This window comes from Bombyx mori, chromosome 5, assembly GCF_030269925.1.
Source record: "Bombyx mori chromosome 5, ASM3026992v2".
Lineage (NCBI taxonomy): Eukaryota > Metazoa > Arthropoda > Insecta > Lepidoptera > Bombycidae > Bombyx > Bombyx mori.
In genome coordinates, this window is record NC_085111.1 from 17,827,889 (window position 1) to 17,854,630 (window position 26,742).

Below are 26,742 nucleotides of genomic sequence, written 5' to 3' on the forward strand. Positions count from 1 at the left end.
CATCGCGGACTATCGAGATGTCTTTAAAATCGATTTATATTATGTTTCAGCAGGACAATAGTACCATTGCCCCGATCCGGTAGTAGATTCATTCGCGAAGCAACTGCTCTTGAGATGTTAGGTCTCCTTCGGAGGCGCTCGGGCAGCTGTTAGCAAATCCCACCCCTCCTGGCTGAGCCTTTGCTCGCCCACCTGTCCTGGTGAAACTGGAAAGGCCTCAGGGCAACCAGTAATCTTTCGCTCATAAAAAAAAACCAGTGCACTGCTTATCTTCGATAAAATCAGAGTGGAAGGGTCGTTATTTCGATATTGCTTAAATTTCCACCTCATGCCTCACGGCTCGCGACTTCACGTTGGTCTAATGGGTCTCTGATAATGGCATCAATTCTAAAAAAAATTTTGGTGCCGTACACAATTTAAAAAGTCTCTTCTGCAATTCAAATGCCAAGCTTTCAAATGCTAAAGGTCAGATTCCACCCTCTACCCACAAGGGTGGCTAGCATCCCCCCAGCTAGGCAGCGCAGGCCTTACATAACTTGACCTACATTCTAGATGACGGAGCTAAAATAGGCCGAGAGTCTCCACGTATAATGAACGAACTTCCTGTGCATTATTAAAGTGTTTTAAGCTTTGTTTTTTACCAAGAAATTTTCTTACATTATTTGCAAAAAACTCACGGTAACTAGAAACTAAGGATCATGTTATAGAAAGAAACGAGAAATGGTAAATGAGGCCAAATGTTTTTTTTTAAATGAACCGATTAAAATTTGAAAATCAATCACAGAGGAACATTTATAAACTAGTTATGATTTCCATTTTAATTCCTACTAAGTTGATTAATGTTCGTAATCTACCAAGGTTCAAAGATGGTGCCTAGCTGATGCCGACAAGGCAATGATAATTAGTCCTAAATGGTACAAGCGGACATCACCGTCACGTCACACCGCCGGCGTCACATGTAGAGTGTACCTTAAACATCTCCCATCAACATGAACTGTGCAACCTTTGCTTTGGTGCAATATCTCACATATAAAACTCACTATAGTTACAAACCGAAATTTAATTCGATAAGTTAAGCTTATTAACAACTTCGACACCATTACGTTAGGAGAATATTATAGTGTCTATTCACAAAATGGACAAAACGTACTATTCTTGATAATGCGTAAATTTTCGATTTATGTGATCAAATCAAATAATAAGTATAGAACTGTATTTAAAAAAGAAAAAGCTGTTCTGATAAAGTTGGTTATAGTTATTATTTAAAACATTATCACCGTTCCACCAATTAATTTTAAATGATATATATTGTATAAATTAGATTAAGTTTTAGTTGTAAACTTACAATATTAACAATTGATCATGGGTAAATGCGATTCAGCGTCACATTAAATGATACCTAATGAAGTATTCTTCGACAATTCAATTTACAAATACAAAAAAAAACGTTAGTTCAAAATTAGCTAGCGCCTTAACTTCTACACATAGCAAAATCTAGTAACAGAGTCCGGGAGGAACAAAATATGAAAGGCTCCAAGTGTTAGACTAATATTAGCTTGGGGCCTGGAGTAAGTAGGGACGCACTGCGCCGCTTACACAATGAATCATTCTTGCTAATTTACAAATAAATTATGGTAAAGATAACTCACACGTAATAGTTGTACGCGATCCCGATGTACCAGAGCATGAAGATAATAATACCGGATGTTTCTGCCATTGTGCTCTATTAACTACTGAAAATAAACGAATTCATTAATTTTACTTCTTAACGGGTTTTTATTAATTTTACTTAGAAGTAGCTCGATAAATAAGTGTTTGAAGTAAGTTTTAATGTACTAAGTTGAATGTACAAACTATGCTACTTTCCCAGAATACTCGTATTTTTTTGCAAATAATCGGAATAGCATGGTACACTAAGGCTGGCGTGATGGTGAACTTGGAGCAAAGAGTCTCTTCTTGGAAGCCCATATAGTGCTCGTGTGAAATCAGTACCCTACCGCCCTCTAGTAAGCGCGCGGTCAAAATGGAATTTATATCGATGTAATAGGTTCATTGGTAATGCCGACGACTAAATTAACCCACAGACAGCGCACTGAGTTTCTCGCCGGATCTTCTCAGTGGGTCGCGATCCAGTGGTAGATTCTGCGAGGCAATGCTCTTGCTAGGGTTAGTGATAGCAGCGACGTCAGGTTTGAGTCCTGTGAGCTCACCTACTTATTATGGTTACGCTGAAATGGTCTCTCAAGACCATCAGCTTAGGTAGGAAAAAAAGCTAATACCGAAGCCGGTACCCATCACCATAGACTAAAGCAGCCTCTGACTTGGAGACTGGTAACGTAACATTTACAGTCCGGAATGTCACTAAATTTCATAAGCGACCTCATTAAATTCTATTTTTTTACCCTACCTATTCTAGGAATCTCGTGGGGTTATACAAGATTCACAGAACGAGTAGGTGAGCTCACGGGGCTCTAACCTGACGACGTTGCTAACACTAGGCCTGGTAAGGGCAGTGCTTTGCAGAATCTACCAAAGGATCGGAAACGCGACCCACTGAGAAGATCCGGTGAGGGTATTTTGGAAACTCAGTGGGCTATATTATTGTGTACCTGCTGTTTTACGCTTGAAGGCTTCGCGGCAGAAATAGGCAAGGCGGTACCTACAAGTCAGGTCTGAAGTCGTCGTAGCCTAAAAGATAAGACGTCCAGTACATTCAATGTTTTTTATGAAATACGTAGGTACTCAACAATTATGTTCTAGATTGATTTCCACGGTGAAGGAATAACATCGTGTAATAAAAATCAAACCCGCAAAATTATAATTTGCGTAATTACTGGTGGTAGGATCTCTTGTGAGTCCGCGCGGGTAGGTACCACCACCCAACCTATTTCTGCCGTGAAGCAGTAATGCGTTTCGGTTTGAAGGGTGGGGCATCGGTTGTAACTATATTTGAAACCTTAGAACTTATATCTCAAGGTGGGTGGCGCATTTACGTCATAGATGTCTATGGGCTCCAGTAACCACTTAACACCAGGTGGGCTGTGAGCTCGTCCACCCATATAAGTATAAAAAAAGGCTTCTAAATAACCCTGGCCGCCACAAAAAACCTTAGTCCTATGATGAGAATGTAGCAAAGTATAAAATTAAGACAAAATATACCGTTATATGTTAGAGAAAATTTTAAGGCAAGATGGTATCAGTGATTTTTGATAATTGGTCCAGATTTGACTTTGGTTTTTTTCGAGGCGGTTCGCCTAGTGATAAGGTACACTAGAATCCATAGACACCATACAAGAATATCGGCACCCACCTTTTAAAGTTGTTCAGGTTCAACTTTCGGTAACCACTTATTGCAAATGGTGACATGATGCAGTTGTAATTTTTATTATTGTTATGAGAATATTTCGATTATTTAATGTTGCATCGTGTTATTTTATTATTCCACTATGTTATTAATTTTCTTCGAAAACATTATCACATGTTATTGCATTTTCCTGAACATTTGTCAAAGTCATTAACTTAAATTCGTAGAAATTAAAATAGGTAGAATCTAAAGAGGTTATTTTTGTTGAAATATGAGTTGTTTTAACAATGTAGCCAAATAAAATCAGGTTTAATCAAGAAAATAATTGACGTTCGGTTTATAGTCATATTTTACTATACATATTAGGGTTCAATTTGACTAGTTTTATCCGGAAATATATACCTCCAGTATTCACCTACTTTGAAACTGGAAAGATATTCTCAGCGCGCTACGGCATATTTTCCTTCAAGCGAGTGTCATGTATTTATTATACTGTAATTTTGCTCATGTCCATGGGCAGCAGCGATCACTTTCCATTAGGTGCGCTACGGGCTCGTCTGCCAATGAAGACTTATTTGAAATTAAATTTAAATAATAATTTTACTTACATCAATATTTTCTTTCCAATACAAAAAATCTAATAGGCCATGAAAAATCTTATATTAAAAATAAAACAACAGTGGTATTGTAACAGATAATATTTTATATTCTCTAACTCTATGGCACAATATGTGTAAACAGTTTCTGATATTTCCAAATTTTGTTTTCTATGTTGATTCCCACTGTTTTTTAATTAACATAATATTTAAATACTTATAACTTCATATTATTTACATTATACAATATCAAGCAAAAAACACATTATGATAACGAATACGTTTATTTGAAAAATATATAAACGGTAATCTATATATATAAAAATGAATTGCTGTTCGTTAGTCTCGCTAAAACTCGAGAACGGCTGGACCGATTTGGCTAATTTTGGTCTTGAATTATTTGTGGGAGTCCAGAGAAGGTTTAAAAGGTAGATAAATATGAAGATGCTCGGAATTAAATAAAGTTTAGGTCTTTTATTTATGGATTAAGGCACTATGGAGTCTGCCGGGTCAACTAGTATGTAATATATTCTCTGGAAAAAAAATGATAATTTTGTTACATTATGCGGCCACTGAGAATCCATTCTGTAGTTTCTCAACGTAGTCCTTCCGGCAAGGCATCTCATCGGCCGGCCTGTTGTAAGGCAACCAAACCGGCTCACCAATGAAGAAACGTTTCGCTTTTATGTAGTTCTGTAAAATTAATTTGATACTGTTATTAAATAGATTTCCTTAAGATTGCAATAATTTTCTTACATTACTTTCCTGTAGTTGTGCTTTCGGCCCACCTGATTATGAGTGGTTACTGTGCCCGTAGACATCATAACCTAAATTCCATCATCTATTCGGTATGAAGTATGGGAACAACCGTTATACAATTGAGACTTCAATTTAATGTCTCTAAGTGGGCAGCCTGCATTTCTGCTCATTAGACAAAATACAAATATTCTAAATAACTATTTTTTCCCAGTTTTTACTCATGAACAAAGCTTTTATGTAGACCAGTTGTCAGTATACTTGCAAATAATCTTGACTTAGCTGGACTTAGCTATGATCCCACATGGCTTTGTTTCACAATATACCCTTTATCTGAATACAATCTTGCTTTCAAGTTTGATAGATATGATAACTATTACTCCTATACAATGATCTCGACCAATACAGACCTTAAAAAACTAAGTAAATACGAAGTCTAAATATTTAATGGCCTTCTATTCCTGACAAGTCATATAAAGTCCAAGCGGCTTTTTTTCTCTATATGCTTATGTAAAAGCAACATCAACATGTGTGCATCACAGCATGTCTCAATGACCAAATTAGACTAGTTTCTTAATAGACTCTCTTGTCTCTTTGATATTATTCCTGAGCAGAGTTTGAAACCGACAGTTTTGCTAGAATACATACATTGGTGTCCAAGGTAAACCTGTGGTAGATACCGCTCGGGATGACCAGCATGTCTCCCTTAGACACGGCAATACGGATCCATTGATCCTCACCATCTCTCACGTCAAAGTAACCAGAGCCGTCTAGGATAAACCTGGAAAGAAATAATTCAACTATAAACATTTTACCTTATATAAATTAAATTTTTCCTGTGATGTTTATATTATATTTAATTTTAATAGGTTCAAAAAAATAATGATAGGTGGACCATTTTTCGCAACTTCTAAAAACTGCTCTATTTGTATTCTGAATAAATGTGGAATTAAACTTTGAGTAATATTATAAATATGCTAATAATTAAAGGTAATCATCATTAGCATGCCATAGACATATTAATAATATTTTAATAATAATATTTAATATTTATTCAAGCCTCTTAAAATGCAAACACATACAATAATTCTTAACACTAGTATAATAATATACATGGCTTTTTTATGAGGTATACAATAACAATATTCCCTGACTTTTATGCTAGGAAAACCTGTGTTACAAAAGTCAGTGGTTCAGTGCTAGGTCACCAGGTAAAGAATTATTAGATTTAAAATATAGTAGATAACAGTTTTCCATGAAAATTACAAGTGATCACCCACACCATGAGTAGTGTTGTTTTGCTACCACATCAGTTGGTCACAAATTCATCAACAAATTATATTGACCAGAAGAGTAGCTAGCTTATGAAAAAAATCAACTAAATCCCCAATCAATTTTTCAGTTACAATATGCATTCAAATTTATGACCACTTCTAGTAGAATAGTTGTTAATACTAATTCGTTTATAATTGTGTTTTATTTGCCTTTCACTTTTTGTATCAATTTTAAAGTTTTTTTATTTTATTTTATTATTTCTTAGATGGGCGAACGAGCTCACAGCCCACCTGGTGTTAAGTGGTTACTGGAGCCCATAGACATCTACAACGTAAATGCGTCACCCACCTTGAGATATAAGTTCTAAGATCTCAGCATAGTTACAACGGCTGCCCTACCCTTTAGACCGAAACGCATTACTGCTTCATGGCAGAAATAGGCGGGGCGGTGGTACCTACCCGCGCGGACTCACAAGAGGTCCTACCACCAGTAATTACGCAAATTACAATTTTGCGGGTTTGATTTCTATTACACAATGTTATTCCTTCACCGTGGAAGTTAATCGTAAACATTTGTTGAGTACGTATTTCATTAGAAAAATTGGTACCCGCCTGCGGGATTCGAACACCGTTGCATCGCTCAACACGTATGCACCGGACGTCTTATCCTTTAGGCCACGACGACTTCAAATCGATGAGTTTATCACTTTGCCTTATCATTTAAATATTAGATCAATAAAACAAAAACAAAAACTGTTTTACCTAATTTCCTCATCCGTATGCAAGTGCTCAGTGTAAAACGATTTTATCTTCTCCTCATAATTCGGAAGACATTCCTTGGAACAGACCATCTCATCTTCATATGTGTAACCTCGTTCATTCTTAAGTTTTTCTAGTACTCCATCAGTTTTATATGTGTCTATGTTTATCTGTGAATATTTGGAAATCATTAGAGTGATTTGTTTTTGAACTGAAACTTCTTCAGTGGTAATTAAATAAATGATAAGTTGTTACAAATTTAAAGTAACATTTTAGAGAAATGTTACATTTCATTACATGAGACAGAAGGATAATATACAATAATATAGCAAACAATAGCAACTATGCCATAGTAGTAATGATCTCTGATACCCTTAGAGATATCTGTTGCTGCATAGCTTTGACTCCATGCAGCAGAGGGTCAGGAGGTCAAGTATGAAATATTGGCTATATTTGTATAAAATTTATCATGAAGTCAACCTAGCCTAGTGGATAAGATATCCAGTGAATTTGTATCGAGCTATGTGACTGTGCCGATGATTGGATCCCACAAACAGGTACCAATTTCTAATGAAATATGTAATTAATAAATGTTTACAAATACTTCCTTAATGAAGGAATTGCATAGTGCATAAAAATCAGACTAACAAAAATCATAATTTGCATCATTACTAGTTGTGGGGCATCTTGTGAGCCCGCATGGATAAACAATTCAATATATTTTATTACTTAAATATTCTTGAATATTCTAAGATTGTTAATATCAACCTAATTGACATTTTGAACCCAAGCTTTGCTATCACTTCTTTAATAATAACATTATCATCAAATGTTCGAGAAAAAAAATGATAACAACTTAATATGTATGTTTAAAGTACTTCTAACTTACTTTAAAATATTCAACCCCCGTTTTAGAGAATAAATCATCCAGGGAAATATATTCTGGAGGATTTTTATGGTGTTGCAGCCGCTGGTCCGTTGTTTCACTATCCATGTACCATGCTTGTACCATTTTAAAAACAAAAATAATTATCTAAATATGTACATACGTAAACAATTTAACTCACTATCCGACGAAGTGATACCTACACAGTACACACAGTCACACACATAAAAATAAATTATTTACTTAGCGCTTGTCAAAAATGATTTTGTTTACGGTCCACAGTGAAACGACTTTTAGCCAATCGTAGCTGTGTTCTAAATCATAGATAATACACAAAAATGTTTACGGGCGTCGGCCACTAGATGGTTTCGCTTCGATCAGTTTTTCATTGCTCTTGTAGATGGCAGGAACATTAATTTGTGGTTACTGAAAATTTATAAAATCCTTCTATAAAAATAAAATAGAATAACCTATCCTCTATTTTATTTTTAAAGAAGGATTCTATAAATTTTTAGTAACCACAAATTAATAAAAATTAATCAATTTGTCTATAACAAAGAAATACTTGTATGATTTATGATTTTTTTTATTTTGTGTGTGTTAGTTAAACAATAATTAAAAGTCGTAACGACATTTAAGTTTAGGGGCAACCGCTACAAGACGTCGATAGTTTCCACACAAAAAAAAATTTGTCTTATAATACCGTATCGCAGTTTCAGGACCCTGTTTTAAATTTATAAGCAACCTCTTTTGACTATTTGGTGGGAATGCAAAAAGCAAAGTGTGTAGGTATCGTTCCATTTTGTTAGTGTTTCTTCAGATTTTAACTTGTAATAATTAATTACAGTCAAACCTGGATAAGAGAGAGTTCAAGGGAGCACAATCTCATTCTCGCTTATAGAGGTTTCTCACTAACCCGAGTTTCTCGCTAATGCTCCCTCTGAATTTTATTTCGCGATTTTCTGGATTCAAACGCATTCAGTTTATCACTTAATGACAGTACTTTAATTTTCCGTTTTGACATGATGCAGAACAGAACTTTTCTTCGCAATTGATTAACGATAAACTAAGTAAGTCCGACAAACAGGACCGTACACAGGCACACGTGTCCATTCGAAAAGAAAGCGATAAAATAACAACGTTATTTAGTTCCACGAAATAGAATAGGTTCAATATTGACGAGAAAACAATGGTAAAAAGTTCCACAAAAGTTAACAATGAGTCATAAAATAACAGATGTTAAACTTGTAATTTGTTTTTTTATTAGTTCCTCCTAAATAATATAAATAAATAAAGCTCGACTCTCGCTTAAAGAGGTATAGATAAGTAGTAGTCTCACTTACGGAGGTCCATGAGGGAAAAACGACTCTCTCTTACAGAGGTTTCTGTTTCTCTCTAATAGAGGTTTTGGGAGCTTAAAATGACGGGTCCTGGCTATTACTCTCACTTATAGAGTTTTCTGACTTATCCAGTTCTCACTTACCCAGGTTTGGCTGTATCAGTATACATCTAGCATCTATGAAAGTGCCCAAGTGCAGGAAAATAAAATCTAATAGGATTCATATTAGGTCTTTACCTACGAAATTGCCGTTTAGTTTAAAGAAAGATTTTTAATTAAAAAAATATATTTCTGTCAATCAAATTAAGCACCCATATTATCGAAAAACCTATGCCAGCACAGTAGTCATTTTCAATGCCCTTTTTGGAGAACCCAGGTGTACGGGAAACAATGGCATTTTGTACTGCCTCTCGGGGATTTTTTTTCCCTGCCCAGCAGTACAATTTTTGGACGGTGGGTGATGTAAATTTTTAAACCCTAGCTCTTGTAACTTAGAGACCGTCTGTAGTGTCGAATGAGATCGAGTGTTGTCATTTAGAAGCAATAAGTACGAGCGGTAGACCAAAGTTAGTCGCAGATTCACAAGCTTCTCCATCGTTGTCTGCACCTCGCTGTACACGCGGTATCGCTGGTGCCCTTTGATAAGAAGTTGTAATTAATTATACAGGCCCTAGCCATCAAACAGTGACAATGACTTTTATAGGGATAAGTTTTCGTTTGGGACATTTTTAGGTGGTATATCAGGGTCTAACCAACATGACCGCTTACGATTATCAACAAGAATCCATTCTTCACCGCAAGTGACAGTACGGATCAAAATCACTTCGTTTCTGTGTCTGTTAAGCAGAGCAAGGCAAAGGCTTAACGCGTAAGTTGTGCTGGCGAAGGTTCTCCAAATCGTGTGATATCCACAAAGTTTTTTTTTGCTTGCCAATTTGATGCAAATGATCCAATGGCGGTTGGGGCCAGAAAGTTCCTGAGTGGCGACCGCGTACCGGAAGATGTAGCGTGGGTAGGCCTCTCACAAGATGGTCCGACGATCTATTGATGTTCGTGGGGATCCGCTGGATGCACGCAGCGCCGGACCAATCTTTGTGGCGAGGCTTGCGGGATAGTCTAAGATCCGGCTGCAGGATTAGTGCGCTCATTGGATTTTTGCTAAAATCAAAATTTTATTTATACATAGTCAGGTCATAAATTCTGTCACATGTTTAATGTAAAATAATTGAAACAAGTTTATTCATTATGTAACCATTCATATACCAAAATGAACTTAACAAAACATAGATTCTTATGACACTAAAGTTTATTCAAAATGACCTCCGTGATTTTGAATACAGGCCTTCAATCTGCGCGGCCAGTCGTCTATCGCAGCACGAACGAGGTCCATGTCAATATCGGCGGCTGCCTTAATCAAGGATGTCTTGAGTGACTCCAAATTGGGATGAGGCTTTGAGCACGCCTTTTCCTCCAAGTGTTGCCATATCTTGTAATCTAACGGAATCAAATCTGGACTGGAGGAGGGTCAGTCTTCGTGCCGGATGAAGTCGTGTTCACGCGCCGCCAGCCAGTCTTGTGTGCTCTTCGCTCTATGAGCTGGCGCCGAATCTTGTTGGAATACCCAGTGCCTGTTATTGAACATGGTATGAGAAACAGGTACCACAAAGTTCGTCAGGACTGTATTTTGATACACAACTGCATTCGTTTTTATACCTTTCTCACAAAAATGTACCTCAGTTAAGCCCCAATAAGAAACTCCCAACCATACCATGAGCGAGGATGGCAAATGACCTCGTTGGACACGCGGAATACGGTTGCTCGCTTCTTCACTACTGTGTGCGTACACCTTATCATTTTGTTTGTTGTAGCTCTCTTCTACGGTAAAAATTTTTTCATCCGAAAAAAGAATTTCCCGATATATTTTTCCCGCGTACCGCTTCAACAAAGCGCGGCATCTCTTCAGTCTCAGGTCCATTAGACGAGCATTCAAACGATGTCCTATTTTTCTTCGATATGCCCGAAGCCCTAAGTCTTCATTTAACACCCTTTTCACCGTGGTTCTGCTTAACCCCATCTGAAGGGCCAACAGTTTTTGCTTACGTTTGGGATTTCTTTGAATTCGCGCCTTCACAGCTTTTATCACTGCTGGAATCCTAACAGACCGAGGGCGACCACTTCTTGACCTGTCATCTACACTAGAGTCTTCATTGTATTGTTTGATGGTACGATAAACGAATCTTTTGGTTATAATCAAATTTTTCAGTATGTTAAAAATTTGAATTGGCGCGTAACCGCAACGATGCAACGCAATAACTGCAACACGGTCTTCTTTAAGCGTCCACTCCATATTTAAAAATGAGTAAAATTCTAAAAGTATACTATTTTTATTTTCATGAACAATTCGAAATTCGAATTCAATAAACTTTTTTGTGGCCAGCATTCTAAAAGAAAAGTTTTTACTGTGTGACAATACTTATGACCTGACTAGGTACATATTTATAATTAGGAGAATAGATATCTACCAGGTTGCCTATCAAAATTTGGACGCTAGTATTTTTAATTTATTTTTGGGAAATAACTTCGTTCAATTGCTTTTTTAAATAAATGCTCGTATACATCACGGTATTTTAATTAAAGATTCTAACCCATTACGGTTGCCATTACGCACCTGGCCGCATCTCTTCACAGCCAGGTGTAAACAGGCATGATGTCGACACATTTATACGTTTATAACGAACATCTATGAATTATATATCAAATTAAAGGCATTTTTTTATTGATTGTCATAAATGGTTGCCTAATCAAATCTGGCCGCAAATAAGGGTTGCTGGCTGTTAAAGATGATAAATATTTTAGGTAGAGTAGCGCGTAACATAATAGAACAGACGAAGACAGCTCATGGTTGGAAGTGGTCATCACCACTCTCAAACAGGACGTCAGCAGAAAGAAGAAATTTATTTCTCAAGAAAAGAAACTTCGTTACGAGTTAAAATAGATTTATTATTTCTTTAATTAATAATACAATTAATTAGGTACGTCTATTTTACAATGTCGGGGTTATCTATAGCCTCAGACTATAGCGAAGATTTATTTAAACCACTCCGAAATTTATGGCAAACGTATACACAGACTGTGGCAAGTTTGAGTTAATAATGTAATAGTTTTAACGTTGAAAAAATACGAATAGCTTTGACCGTAGCTGGCTCCGTGCACACATCTCTGGAATATACCGACGCCATTTTAAATGTTTGAATTAGGTACTTCTAAATTACGATTTATAAATATATTAGGAATTTATTAAATATGTATTGTAATTATTTTTTCATAAACTAATCGGCTCAAGTAATTTTAAAACATTTTTTTTCCTTGTTTTATTTTACACTTCACATTAGAACTCAAGTAAAACATTCTAATAAAAAAATCTGTAATTAATATTTAAGACGTTGAGTTCCATTGTTAGCAAAGTTTTGTACATAACATCTTCGATCAATAATAGTACTAGATTACGGATCAGGAACAAAAATAAGACGCTCCAGTGGCCACGTTTGCAGACACGAAAACATCTTCATTTCTTAGAAAAAAGATTAATAATGTTAACGACTTCAGTTTATTATAAACCTTAAAACTTAGACATAAAGTTTAATTACCATTGCAAAATATATGTATTTAGGTCCTTTCGTCAGAAAAAGAATATTATGGAATAAATTTAAAATGTCACTTGAACATAAGAAGTCATCAGTACAAAAATATTTATTCTAAAATGATACTTAAAGCCTAATTTATAAGGTTAAAAATATTTGTTTAAAATTTCGTGCTTATTGTATTGTGGAACTAGATGTAGTTCTTGGTATTACATTTCAATGCTCAGAACACAGTAAGTATTGAAAGACATAGAGTTGCAGAATATACATATTTGTTTTAGGTTTGTTTTGTATGGTCGCAACTATTTTTGACCGATTCAAAAAAGTAGTAGATAATATTTTACATCGCCGCTATTACAACAAATAGGTGATAAAAAATAAAATTGAATAAAGTAAAAAAAATATGAAAGGAAACACGAAACATGTTTTCCACGTATTCTTTATACAGAAGTAATTAAAACAATAATGTAGGTTTAATTACCTTTAAACAGATTCAGTTTGTTATAAAGCTGTCTTTTAGAAGTCATTTTTATATGAGCGGTTTCTTTTTTACAAATATAATGTAATCTTATATCAATGAATTTTTCTATAATCAGTTTAATTTAGGCTTATTTTATGGCTGTGTTCGTTTCCCCCAGAAAACAAATCCTTTTCAGCATATACGCTTAAAATATTTACACATACATATAAAGTTTTTTTAATACTTTTTTGCATTGATTTGCCACCACCATTGAACAATTCTAGAATGTTTATAAGAGTTCTATATTTCTTCTCCTCTTTCTTTCGCGATAATATATATCCATTGTGCACAGCGACAAGGGGCTACTAGGAAATCTACAAACAAAAATAACATTATAAAATAACAAAACTACTCTATGCATTCCCTGTCCAAGAATAGGTGATGTTTGTTACAATAGTTGGTGCCTTGTTGCAAACATTGGCCAAACAATTACAATATTCGTAAATTGTGTTTTATTTACAATATAATTGTGTTTATTATTTTATGAAAAACACTTAATAATATATATTTACCAAAAAAAGATATTCCTTCCAAAACCTTGGTGTTACGGTGGTTTTTTACTCAGTTTTTGAACGCGCATTGCAGCGTTTTGACGTCTTAGTGTTGGCTATGATTGGACCATACTAATTTGAAATAAGACCACAAATTTATTTGTGGTCTTATTTTTCGGGCCGCTTTTGAAGCGCTAATCGCGAATCTAGTAGTATTATTGATCGAAGCATAACATCATTAAAATGATTTAATGATTTCAATGATTTTGTTTTTATTCTTGCAATAAATCAGTATAATAATTAATGTATTTACTTACACGTCTAAAAATTACCAAATGTATTTTGATATGATTTCTTTAGTTTACATTTTAAAACAAAAAAGAACATTTAAAAAGCGTACATAAACAAATCAAAATGGACGGATATATCACAAGTATAATAGTGAAGTTCTTTTCATCTCGAAAGGGAAAAACATTTTAAAATGTTTAAAATAGGAAAAATAAAGCTTAATTATGAACAACGAAAAAAAATATTTTCATTAAAAAACATACAAGCGTTTAAACTTTTTGCATTAACTGGGAACACAACAATAAAGAAAACAAAACGTAACACGAATTCAAAAACTGTAATGCCCAGTGTTTTTATCCGTATTATGGATTTGCAAGTGAACTAAGCGTTTTAATGTTACAATGTTATAAATTGTCGACAGTTGACCAACCGTGAGCTACCGTATAAACAGTTCAAGTAGTGTTTTTTTTACTGCTTAGATGGGTGGACGAGCTCACAGCCCACCTGGTGTTGAGTGGTTACTGGAGCCCATAGTGCGCCACCCACCTTGAGATATAAGTTCTAAGGTCTCAGTATAGTTACAACGGCTGCCCCACCCTTCAAACCGAAACGCATTACTGCTTCACGGCAAAAATAGGCAGGGCGGTGGTACCTATTCGCGCGGACTCACAAGAGGTCCTACCACCAGTAATCACAAGAGGTCCCACCATCAGTGTGCTCCAGAATGTTCAGGAAAACTGAATATTGCATGTGTATAGCCTTTCGTATACCACCTGTGGGTAGTCGACAATAACAGCCGCCATTGTTGTCAACTTTTCACTTCATTCTTCTCGAGGCTGGGTTCGGTGCAAAGTCAACTTAACTATTTAATGTTCTACGATCTTAAATTTTACTTTTGGAAACTATGTTCCCTATTTAATTAAAAAATACATTCTTCAATTAACTAACAATTAACTACTAGTACATTTAAAAGTGTGTTCAACCGTTCTTTTACTTATCGAATGTAACTTATTAATTACGTCTCAAAAACACTTGTTGAGATCATATTTTATTTATTTTAAATCTGTTTTAGTACCTATATGTAACGTGACTTATATATTTTTTACAGTTAAATATCCGCTTACACTGTTTATACGAGAAATCGACCCAAATGGTTCCGTACGAAGCGGCGCTTGAAAATAAAAGCGTATATAAAAGAAAGTTTGTATGTCCCAATATTTAAATGCAGCAACGAGCGTGGTGGTAAATTTTGGCGCCAAATATAGTTTTTTTTTTATGCTTGGGCAGATTATTTAATGAGTGTATGAGTGAATAGACATTCTTTTCTAATTTCCTGGTAATTGGTTAGTTAGTTGCAGCTTGGATGTTATGCGAAGCAATATAGTATTTGGGAGTTAACGGCAAAGGAAAGATTTTCCACCGACCGGTACAAATTGCTCGGTAGAAACAAACAAATGAACATAAATACATGCAAACTTATCTTGAAACTGTCGTTAGCGAGATTTAATTTTACGCATCTGTCAAATATCTTTTTTTAAAGGGATTTTATGACCTGGTAACTAAGACCTTTCAGTCATGTCTTATTATAATTTATATTCTTATATTTATGGAAAATGATAATATCGTCGGCTTATTGCAAGAAGTCATTAAGTGACATATTCATTATTTTGGGAAAACGGCATTTTAGTTGAAATTAGTTAGTGGTTATGTTGATTAGCCCATATTATCCTTCATACATAACTACAGTGAGAAAAACTGAATGTTTTGGATTGCTTAATATGTATATTAATTAAAACAAGTGAGGGTCGGTAATCATATAACATTATATATTATTTATAAACTAAAACTAAAAGTTAATGACTTCTTGCTACTGTAAGTCGGTTTTATATGTGAATTAATTATTTCTTAAATTAAAATAAACCAACAAAATACTTATCAAACCTTATTGAAATAAACAAAAACGAATAATAACATAATAATCAAAAACATTTTTTTCATAACAGTTGACGTAAGAACTTGCAATAGCTAATATTGCCAAGTACTCACGACAACTTCGCAGTCTCAAAAGTTGTACATAATTTTATTTTTATTTTATTGCTTAGATGGGTGTACGAGTTCACAGCTCACCTGGTATTAAGTGGTTACTGGAGCCCATTGACATCTACAATGTAAATGCGCCACCCACCTTGAGATATAAGTTCTAAGGTATCAGTATGGTCACAACGCTGCCCCACCTATACAGAGGAGGGCCATTTGGATTGTTAATAATCCCATTCCCACGTATCGTTTGGAACCTCTGGGTCTGCGGAGGACTTCCGTTCCCTCTGTATTTTGTACCGTATGTTCCATGGGGAGTGCTCTGAGGAATTGTTCGAGATGATACCGGCATCTCGTTTTTACCATCGTACCGCCCGCCACCGGAGTAGAGTTCATCCATACTATCTGGAGCCACTGCGGTCATCCGCAGTGCGTTTCCAGAGATCTTTTTTGCCACGTACCATCCGGCTATGGAATGAGCTCCCCTCCACGGTGTTTCCCGAGCGCTATGACATGTCCTTCTTCAAACGAGGCTTGTGGAGAGTATTAAACGGTAGGCAGCGGCTTGGCTCTGCCTCTGGCATTGCTGAAGTCCATGGGCGACGGTAAACACTCACCATCAGGTAGACCGTATGCACGTCTGCCTACAAGGGCAATAAAAAAAAACGCTTGAAGCCGAAACGCATTTCTGCTTCACGGCAGAAATAGGCGGGGTTGTGGTACCCACCCGTACGGACTTACAAGAGGTCCTACCACCAGTAATTACGCAAATTATAATTATGCGAGTTTATTACACGATGTTATTCCTTCACCGTGGAAGTAGATCGTGAACATATTTTGTTAAGTACGTATTTCATCAGAAAAATTGGTACCCGCCTGCGGGATTCGAACCCCGGTGCATCGCTAGATACGAATGCACCGGACGTCTTATCTTTTAGGCCACGACGACTTAAATAATAAACTAAAAATAATTTTCTTCTCCCTGTTAGTCAATCACTCATGTATTCATTCAATCATGTATTTTTTAATGAAAATTAGGAACTGAGCTTAAACACCATACAAAAACATAAAACAAATAAAAAAAGATCTAGGTTAAAAAAATCTGTATCAGAGGTTTCTTCTTCAGGAAGATAATTCTTTATCAGGTTTATTATTATACCAATGGTGTAGCTCTGCAGGCTAGGTCTTTAAAATTGGAAACGTAGTCATACCTATATTGAACAATTTTAAGTCGGTCTTTCCAAGCTTGAAGCATTTAACCTTCAAACATTGTAGTCCTACAGTGTCAATTGACTTATTAAACATTAATTTGTTTTTCAACTCTTTTAGGCTCAAGATATCAGAGTGGCTCATTACTATAGGTTCATACGGCGTCTTTGCTGTTTTTTTTTCTTTTTTAGCTTTCTGTTCGATCTAGCCAATCTTAAAACATTACAAAGGTCTACCATAGAAAAAATTGGCATAAGACACATTTGATTCTCGATAGAACTATGCATATTATCGACCTCCATATGATGTGTGTGGCCCAATTCTAAATACTTACGTTCAACCACCTCAAGGTGGTTAACTTGAACTAAGTATAGCATTAAGAATAACAGAAACTGATTACGTTCTTGCATCAGCTCGCTGAGTTTCTCGCCGGGTCTTCTCAGTGGGTTGCGATTCCGATCCGGTAGTAGATTCATTCACGAAGCAGCTGTTCTTGAGTTGTTAGGTCTTCTTCGGAGGCGCACGGACAGCTGTTAGCAAATCCCACCCCTCTTGGCTGATCCTTTGCTAGCCCACATGTCCTGGTGAATCTGGAAAGGCCTCCGGGCCACCAGTAATCCTTCAATCTTAAAAAATATAAAAAAGCCTGTCTGGTGTTACAGTGATTACTGCAGCTCATAGAGATCCAACGTGAAAGTCACCACCCATCTTGAGACCCGAAATCTAAATCTAAATTGTTCCGTATGCTGCTTCGCTTCGATGGTGGTACCAACTCGTACGGGCTTGCCATACGCCATACCAACCACCCTATCAGTAAATACAAGTTGGCAATCGTAGTCCACTGGTATGATTCTCAGATAACGATGTTGCCCGTTCTCCAGTGTATCATTTAACATCTTCTACACCCGTGGAAAGAATGATGCTATTGTAGGTCAGGTGTTTGCTTGCTAGGTTGTGCGAAGGTTGTTCAGAACTTCAATTGCTCCAACATCTTGGTTCCTCGTCCTTGTTTGAAACATTTATTTCGTTGCATTTTGTCAGAAATCATTAACTTCTATAACAGACGTGGTAATCAATGTATCTCGCCGCAAACTGAGCGAGCGAGGCAGTACTCTTTCGTCCCGCGCAAACCCACCCTCACCCGCGTTCGTCGGTTTCGTCTTATGCCCCGTGTTTCCTAGACAAGCTGTTTTGTCGCATTTCACCAAACCCTATATAACTCACTAAACTACAACCGAGGAACCACGTAGCCTGCAAGAAGTTACTATGTTCTTTTAATCGATGTTAACTTATTAAAATCATGCCATCAACAAAATGGAAAAAATAAGGAAAAAGAATAAATTATTTTATGGAAATCTTAATATTATGATTTATATTATATTAATATCGATAAAAATCATTAAAATTACTTATTGTGCATTTGTGATGAAATAATTCATTACAGAAACTAACTAAATGTAATGTAAATGTAAATAATGAATTTTATCGAAATGCAATTTTAAGCTATATTATACTACACTGTTTTGATAAAATTAATTAGATGCTGAAAATGAGTTCTGTAATGTAATGTATGCTGTTTTCAAATAATTATCCATTTAATAAAAATAACTAGTGCTGCTTAGTGAATCTTTGTAAATGCCTGACTTCCAAAGTTGCAATTATCAATTTTCTACCAAAGACGTAACGGCTAAAATTGGCCAGCTAGAAATTTGTGTGTTTTTGCATTTTGTAGAATATGCAAAAATGAGCCCATTATAGATAAAAACGCATTTAGTGATTTTTTGCAGTTAATGAGTTCTTGCAATAAGCCGACGATATGGAAGGAAATGATATGATATGGGATGAAATATAATTGTCAAATATCTTGTGTTCTATGATGGCTACTCGCTACATGTACATAGGATACGAACGATACATCTTCGCAATGTAATGTATCATGAACGATACATGTTGAGGAAGAGCGTCGGACGCACCGTTGTCATGTCTTTATCAAGCTCAAACTTTTTGGTTGGTCTTTGACGAATAATAAATTTAAACTAGCTGACCCGGCAAACATTGTTTTGCCATATATAAGATTTCTAGGGAATTTCTAGTGTAGAAAAAAAAAGTAACTTATTGTAAGTGTGTAAGGATGTGGTAACTGAGTGAAAGAGGTATGTAGTGCTGTGAACGATGAGGGAATATATAATAAAAATAACAAAACCTCATTCAACCACATAATACCTCATTATAACAAAACAAAAGTCCAAATAAAAAAAATTATGTTAGGGGTGGACAACCCTAATCACTTAGGGGTATCAAAAATAGATAGTAGCCGATTCTCAGGCTTACTGAATATGCATAAAAAAAAGTGTGTGTGTCCGCTCCGACGCACGACTGGAGTTTACTGGATATAAAAAATTAAACGAAACAATACGAGAAATAGTTCTATATTACGACAACACGATACACTACAGATTATTAACAAATTAACGAGACACAAAACAAACGACTAACAAATATATGAAAATACAATAATGAGAGAAACGCGCGATCAGTACGAGGCTTTGTGGCGGACTGCCGGCGCAGCAGCCCGGCGTCACCTGCGATAACGCATTTCGTGTGACATGCTAGTACGATTTTGGTCCCCATAATTTTCATACCCCGGGCCTATATATGTAAATCGATTCTAAAGGAGTAAACTCCAAAAATTTCATGAGAATCGGTCAAGCGGTTTCGGAGGAGTATGGGAACGAACATTGTGACACGAGAATTTTATATATTAGATAATCTAGAATACAAAATCAATAAATGTTGATACAACCACTGGATCGATAACTCGTCTAGTTTCAGAGTGAACGGCAAAATAACATAACATTCATTTAATAGTAGAATCATCTACAGAAACTCTGTCATTCATGCTGTGTTTTAAACTACATCTTATTTCTAAAGTTCAGTATCGCCATAAGTACATTAATATTAGCCTAACATTTATATCTCAAGAATTTTTTTTATCACAATAGTACAAACTATTTACAATGATTATCACTAATTAATTTCATTATTAGAACTCACATCAATAATATAGATTCTAGACTTTAAAAATACATTTTAAATTTTATACAGCAATGGTTATGTTTTAATTATTGTAATGAATCAAAATAATAATTTTTCAGAACCACTTTTTTCTACCCACGTTTTTTTTTTAAAACCCTATTAAGTGCAATTGTATTATCCAATTCCTTTAAATTGTAAAATAAAATAAATTTGTCCTTTTCGCTCTTCTTATATTGAGATAGGATATAAGATAATAAACGTATTTTAAGATTTCCTGATGTTGAACACTTCTTCATGTCCATAACACAATTGCATGCAATGTTTTATTTTAATTATACAGCTTGAAAAATAATAAGATAAATTATTATATTAATTAACGAAATGATCACTTTGAAATCGACATAATTTTGGAGCCACCTATTACAATTCTAAACAATAATACAATCTAAAATTATTGATTAAGCTCCGCTGTTATGGTGTAGCGGAAAGTTATCATTAATCTAAGGAGCACATTGCAATTTAACGAACTTTGATGACAAATGAAATAAAAAATCAAAATTTTATTAAAACCGTATGTATGTGTATGATTATAATAATTAGGTTGGTAAATTTATGCGGAGGGTACATTTTGTGTGTATTTTAAATTGTCAAAATGTGAATTTATTTAATCGAGATTATATATGTTAATCAATGCTGTCAATGTCATTGGTTGTCAAGCTTGACAAGCAAAGATAAAAATGTCTCGATAAATTTTAATTTTAAGGTAAATTTTAGTTATCATAATTAAGAAAAAAAAATGGTAAATGCATCAAGAAACTCTATGTGCTGCCGCGAAGTATACGTTCGTTGTGGTTTGAAGGGTAGCCGTTAATGTTAATGCCGTTATTATAATAAAATTTACTCGAAGTTTATCATCATATTCACCACAGTCATTTTTCAATGGTGATCTGTAATACCTATTCGTTTCAAGCATGGAGGGTAGAGGTAAGGAGAACCGCCTCTGTGGCTGTGAAAAGTGTGCGTTAAAATTTGCTAAATAAGGGTGGCGCTATAGGAGCAACCGGGTAAATTTAAAAAAAGGCGCTGAAAGTTATTAGAATAAGATAGAGAAATAAAAAAGAACGAAAGAACTGTAAGCATTACAAAATCACCACTTTTTCAAGCTTCTCCCATATGAAACGGTTCTCCTTACCTCTACTCTCCATAGTTTCAGGCGGCATGCAAATCATGAGATCGTACATTTACTTTGTGTAATAAAAAGGTTTATATCGTGAAACGAAGGCTTTTAGAGTTCTTCAGAGCCATCAAAACTCAGTTTCGATTATTCTGAAAAAATATACTTAAATAAGTAAAATTTATTTAATGAATTCACTTCTACGATCGAATACTATTTAGAAATATTAAAAACTAAATTTAAAATTTCCAAATAGTTTGAAACAACGAAATAATAGTTTGACATTACAAAGCTTAATACATCTTAAAAAAACATGATTAAAGAACTATGTATAACAGTTTTGATAAGAAATGTTTTTTTTATTCTGTCTTCAATTAAGTACCAACGGTAGGCAGCAGCTTGGCTCTGCCCCTGGCATTACTGAAGTCCATGGGCGCCGGTAACCACTTATTATCAGGTAGGTCGTATGCTCGTCTGTCTACATGGGCAATAAAAAAAATCAATTCCACATGTATCTATTTTTAAATGGTGCTGCCGAGACAAAATCCTAAAGCTTAAAGTGTCTAATATTTGCCTAGCTGCTAGAAACGAGATAAGATGTATTCTGTTGTAATTGTTTTCACACCTTGAAAGTACAAAAATTGTAATCTACAAGGCTGAGCCTATTGTCGGAATTCAGCTGAAATAATGACTACCCCTTCAAAATGGAAACTATGGCTTTGCTGCAGAAATAAGTTTGATGATGCTATAAACCTTACTAATTGAATTATACAGCTTTAATTAGCTCTTGTGAAAAAATGTAATATTTAATGGTACATAATAATTATAATACAAATTAACTGCTATTCAGGCTACCTTTGATCACACAAAAAAGTTGCAACACTCAATACCTTTATAACTTTAACTAAAATTCAAAAATTCATGAAAGATTGGTAATAAATTTAAATAAATAAAATAATAAAACAAAATCAGATCAAATTACAACTGTGATGTAACCCTCCAGCATAGTTTTACCTTTTAGTAAGTATATTGCAAATAAAAAGTTTTGTTTAGTGGTTTGTGACATCACAAGACATGTGACCAATCCAATATTTCTGTTGTAGAATAGACTTGATGATTACTTCAGCTCTAACTATATTTTCATTACAGTCAAATATTTTATTCTGTTATTATCACGTTTCCTTATACCATTGTGTCTCAACCTTTTAGTGTCCCAATCGCAAGATGACCCAAGATTTAAAGTAGTAAACAGTCATCAGGATATTTCATTCACTGTGACCCCAAGGTTGAGAAACAATGATTAAGTATAACATGGTCAGACTTGCATTGTTATAGTTTAGTATGTTTTACTGTATCTGTCCAGTAGTTCTGTATTGTCATGGCTTCCAGGGAGTTCAGAAACGAATCATTGTCCAGACTGTACATCTCTTCAGAATTATCCTGAAAATTAAAAAGAAAAGATAAGTGATAAAAAGAAGATGTCAAGTATAGTTACAACGGCTGCCCCGCCCTTCAAACCGAAACGCATTACTACTACACAGCAGAAATAGGCAGGGTGGTGGTACCTACCCGCGCGGATTCACAAGAGTTCCTACCACCAGTAATTACCTAAATTATAATATTGCGGGTATGATTTTTATTACGCGATGTTATTCCTTCACCGTGGAAGTCAATCGTGAACATTTTTTGAGTACGTATTTCAGTAGAAAAATTGGTACCCGCCTGCAGGATTCGAACACCGGTACATCGCTCAACACGAATGCACCGGACGTCGTATCCCTTAGGCCACGACGACTTTTGTCCAGTTTGAACAGTAGAATGGTTATTATACATAACAATTGAGTTAAAAATGCAATGAAATTATTGTTAGGTTGCTGTTTCTTATTAGATTAGCATGTAGCTACACATTTAACATGTTTATCGCAAACTTAATATACCATGAACTGTAATTAATTGATGTAAGTTACACGTTGTGTGTAAGAAAAAATTAAAATTGTGTAACATTAATAACGTTGTATAACACAATGCTCTAGTATGCTATTGATGATTATGTCATGTGATGTGTATTATCTACAACCGAATAGAAGTAATCTGTATAAGTTGAGTCGGGCTGTCTATTGTTTCAAGATAATAGATTTCTTATTAAAAGCATTTAGACCGACAGTTCGGTAAGGCGTGACACACACTTATTAAGATAATAGAAAACTTTAAGCGATATTATGTTATTTTTGAGCAGATGGCTGAATAGAAGCCGAATAGAGTATCACCATATATTTTTTTCCAGTATGTTTTCCGGTAAACCGGTTTTAGTTTATGTGTGATATAACGTAATGTTGTATAAAAAATGCATGCGACATTTTCAAGGCGATTGCCATAGTTGATTTGCTTGGCACGTGGGTTGGCGTATATCCTCAAAGAACATAAAATATGTTATTCTTCGATTTTTATTATATATTTTATGAAATGTTTTTATTCATGCCTATCTTTTTTTTTTTTTTAATATTAGTATATACTAAGATTGTATTCTTATGTTGTATAAAAACTGGTGGTTCTTTGTATATTAGGTACTCTTATAAGCATTCATATAAGAATAAGCATTTTAATAGATTTATGGTAAGCACTCGTATTTTAGATGTTGGCTGTTTTTTGAAAATTATTGATATAGTTCCACTATTTTACAGGACTGGACGTGTCGTCATAACCCAATGGAATTATTTTGGTATAGCTTATGGACGCTCTCAGGCATTTTTCTAGGGTATTTCTTAGGCTGTTGTTTGTCTTTTATGTAAAAGGAAATTATTCAAAGTTAATCTATGTCAATTATTTTCAAAATTATCAATTGTAGTCAAATATCATCAATTATTTTTTCTCTAATTTACTGTCATTTTCTTTAGAACTTCCTTTAATTGCGTGAAATGGTAAACAGTCGACGTAGTCCTAAACACATCATTACGGATCCTCCAGATCCATGAACGATGCTTTTAGGTACCACAAGCACCGGTTACCGTACTCGCCGAACCCGTCGCTAGCGACGAGGAAGGGTTCGACGAGTAAATTAACTCATAGACACAGCCCACTGAGTTTCCCTTGGATCTTCTCAGTGGGTCGCGTTTTCTATTCGGTGGTAGATTCTGCGAAGCACTGCTCTTGCTAGGACCAGTGTTAGCAACACTCCGGTTTGAGCCCCGTGAGCTCCCCTACACGTCAAGAGAAGCTGAAATAGCCTCTCAAGGATATCAGCATAGGTAGGAGTATTAAAAAAAAAGACAGTCAAATGTGCAAAAGCAATAAGATGATACGTGAATTTTCAATGCAAAAGTTCAAAATGGGTCATTTGACCCGTTATGGTATTTTTAGCGTTAAATAAGAATTTTAATATACATACCCTAACAGTGCTGTCGTCAAGATAACCACTCGAGTCGGGATTCGAGCATTTGTCATTCAAGGTCTGGGGCTTGTTCAGGTATCTCCTCCTGTACAGCACGAAAGCTATACTGCCAGCCAGCGCTGCCAACACCACACCAGCAAAAGCGATACCCGCTATAACTCCCGTGTCTATTCCCCGTTCCTCTTCCACCATTCTCCTGGAAGACTCTACGTTCGGTATTCTCGTGTGAGAGAAGGCGGTCTCCAAAGACAACGGTTTCTCGGTCACGATCCTGCTGTCAGGAATTCCTTCGATGTGAGTCAAATCTTTGATGTACTCTTCCCTCGTGAGGTTGTTTGCATTTGACGGTGTTGTCGTGACGTCATCTGTCACGTTGGTTGTCAAAGTTGTATTGACAGTACTATTCTGTACTGTTACGTTTGCATTGGCCGCGGTCCACTGTATCGCCGGGTGAACGATCTCGGTCACGTTGACTTGGGTAACGTTGGTCGCCAATATTGGCTCGTCAGTTTGGTTGTTTAACGTAATGTTTTTTACCAACGGGTGTGGGGTTGTGATGATTACAGTTTTGCTGATGTACAGAGCACGGTTTTGTCGTTCAGAATGTCGTTCCGTTTCTAGCTCAGGTGTTATGTGCAGGAGCTCTTCAGACTGGGGGGCACCGAAAGTCGATTCGCTGCCTGAAAACGTTAATACTTGTTATTAATCATAACGATTTTCAAAAGCACAATATGGTATATTAAATGAGTGTTTCGTTTCGTCACTTTTTCCAGAATTCAGCTAAGACAGCAGGGCTCATTTCATTGCTTAGATGGATGGACGAGGTCACGGTCCACCTGGTGTTAAATTGTCACCGGAGCCCATAGATATCTAAGGGTGGTGGCCCACCTTGATACATGAGTACTAAGTCCTATCAAACCGAAACGCGTTACTTCTTCACTGCTGAAATAGACAGTGGTGGTACCTTTCCATGCGTACTCACAAGACGTCCAACCACTAGTAAATTAACAGTATTTGGGGAGGAGTGGCAGTAACCGAAACAGTTGGAGGTCGCGTATTCTTGATAGCAGTATCTTTTATAGCCATCCATCCTTCCATCTTAGATATCCTGCTTTGTTCCGATCTAATTAATATTTCCTTTCCAGAATCTCTTACGCATCACAACGCGAATACCGCCAACCACCTTGAGACATGAGGTTGTAGTCTCAATTATATTGCATTACTGTGCTTTGTTATCCCGTGTTTCGAGAAAGAACGCGGTTTTGCTTCGCGCCCGAAATGGGCGTCTCATATCATTTGAACATAAACCTATGCGGGCCTAATTAAGTAAACCATTCAGCTCGAACAATAACGATCACATAAATTAACATCAACATAAATAATAAAATTTTTGAGTGTTTACCTTCAGGAAAAATCATGGCAAAGACCGTGGTTTTTATTATGAGCGTTGTTGGCTATCTCAATGACATGTATTTAATTATTTTTGAGAGTAAGAACAATGACATGTATTTAATTATTTTTGAGAAGTACTACATTTGTAATAACTACAAATTTAATGCTGGTTTAGATTTTGCAAAGCTGAAACTGTTTGTTTTTGAATCGAAGTAAGAAATCGTTTCACGATGCCCTCATTCTGTCTAGTGCTCGCTTTGTTTCCAACTTACAACAGTCAATTTACGCAGCTAATGATATAAGAGTAACCGTCTTAGCTTCCTACCCGAATAAAACGAGATTGAATCGAAGGAGCCTCGAGCTGTAATCGTGTCGGCTTTTACGAGGTCGTTTGCACCCGACGCACGACGACCAGCGCCGTTCTCAACACTGGAAAAAGTAATACGGGAGACCTACTTATTGCGAAGATCATTTTCAGCGTATTCGTATATAGTTTTTGTCTTTTTTATTTATTGATATCTTTGTCCTTCCTACAATGTTTAAACGCGTCAATTTAGATTCAGTGAGATCGAAATATAATAATTAGTAGTTTTGACCAATAATAATAATCGAACGTTTACCATAATCACTGGCACATCGAGATTCATTTTAT

General features: G+C 35.6%; 2 protein-coding genes across 5 annotated transcripts in view; both read right to left on the reverse strand.

The window, feature by feature from the left end:
• Positions 1-3,989: 3,989 nt before the first annotated feature.
• On the reverse strand, positions 3,990-7,901 carry LOC101740178 (acireductone dioxygenase). 2 transcript variants are annotated; one of them, XR_009973268.1, is made up of 4 exons: positions 7,579-7,901; positions 6,693-6,859; positions 5,178-5,437; positions 3,990-4,727 (listed from the first exon to the last, which is right to left on the reverse strand). XR_009973268.1 is itself a non-coding variant. In XM_004923828.5 (4 exons), exons 1-4 carry the CDS (start codon positions 7,699-7,701, stop codon positions 4,462-4,464), a joined length of 555 nt encoding a protein of 184 aa, XP_004923885.1. In that variant the 5' UTR covers positions 7,702-7,901; the 3' UTR covers positions 3,990-4,461. The 2 variants fall into 2 exon arrangements, 1 of the variants encoding a protein (XP_004923885.1); XM_004923828.5 differs by having other exon boundaries at positions 3,990-4,593; positions 5,305-5,437.
• A 3,992-nt stretch (positions 7,902-11,893) lies between these two features.
• Positions 11,894-26,742, reverse strand: part of LOC101740045 (uncharacterized) — a 91,030-nt gene continuing 76,181 nt past the window's right edge. For 2 of the 3 annotated variants that reach the window (XM_062668833.1, XM_012688467.4), the window contains 2 exons: positions 24,696-25,378; positions 19,767-22,750 (listed from right to left, as the gene is read on the reverse strand). In XM_062668833.1, the coding sequence (XP_062524817.1) occupies positions 22,640-22,750; positions 24,696-25,378 (794 nt within the window). In that variant the 3' untranslated portion in view covers positions 19,767-22,639. Of the gene's footprint in view, positions 13,390-13,587; positions 22,751-24,695; positions 25,379-26,742 lie in introns of those variants that run through there. The other variant, XR_009973269.1, reaches the window with a different exon arrangement.

Coding starts and splice junctions, on each gene's coding strand:
- LOC101740178 (XM_004923828.5), bottom strand. CDS start 7,701: ATGGTACAAGCATGGTACATGGATAGTGAAACAACGGACCAGCGGCTG. Junction 6,860..7,578: donor CGGGGGTTGAATATTTTAAA/GTAAGTTAGAAG, acceptor AAATATTCACAG/ATAAACATAGACACATATAA. Junction 4,594..5,304: donor GGTTTACCTTGGACACCAAT/GTATGTATTCTA, acceptor TTAATTTTACAG/AACTACATAAAAGCGAAACG.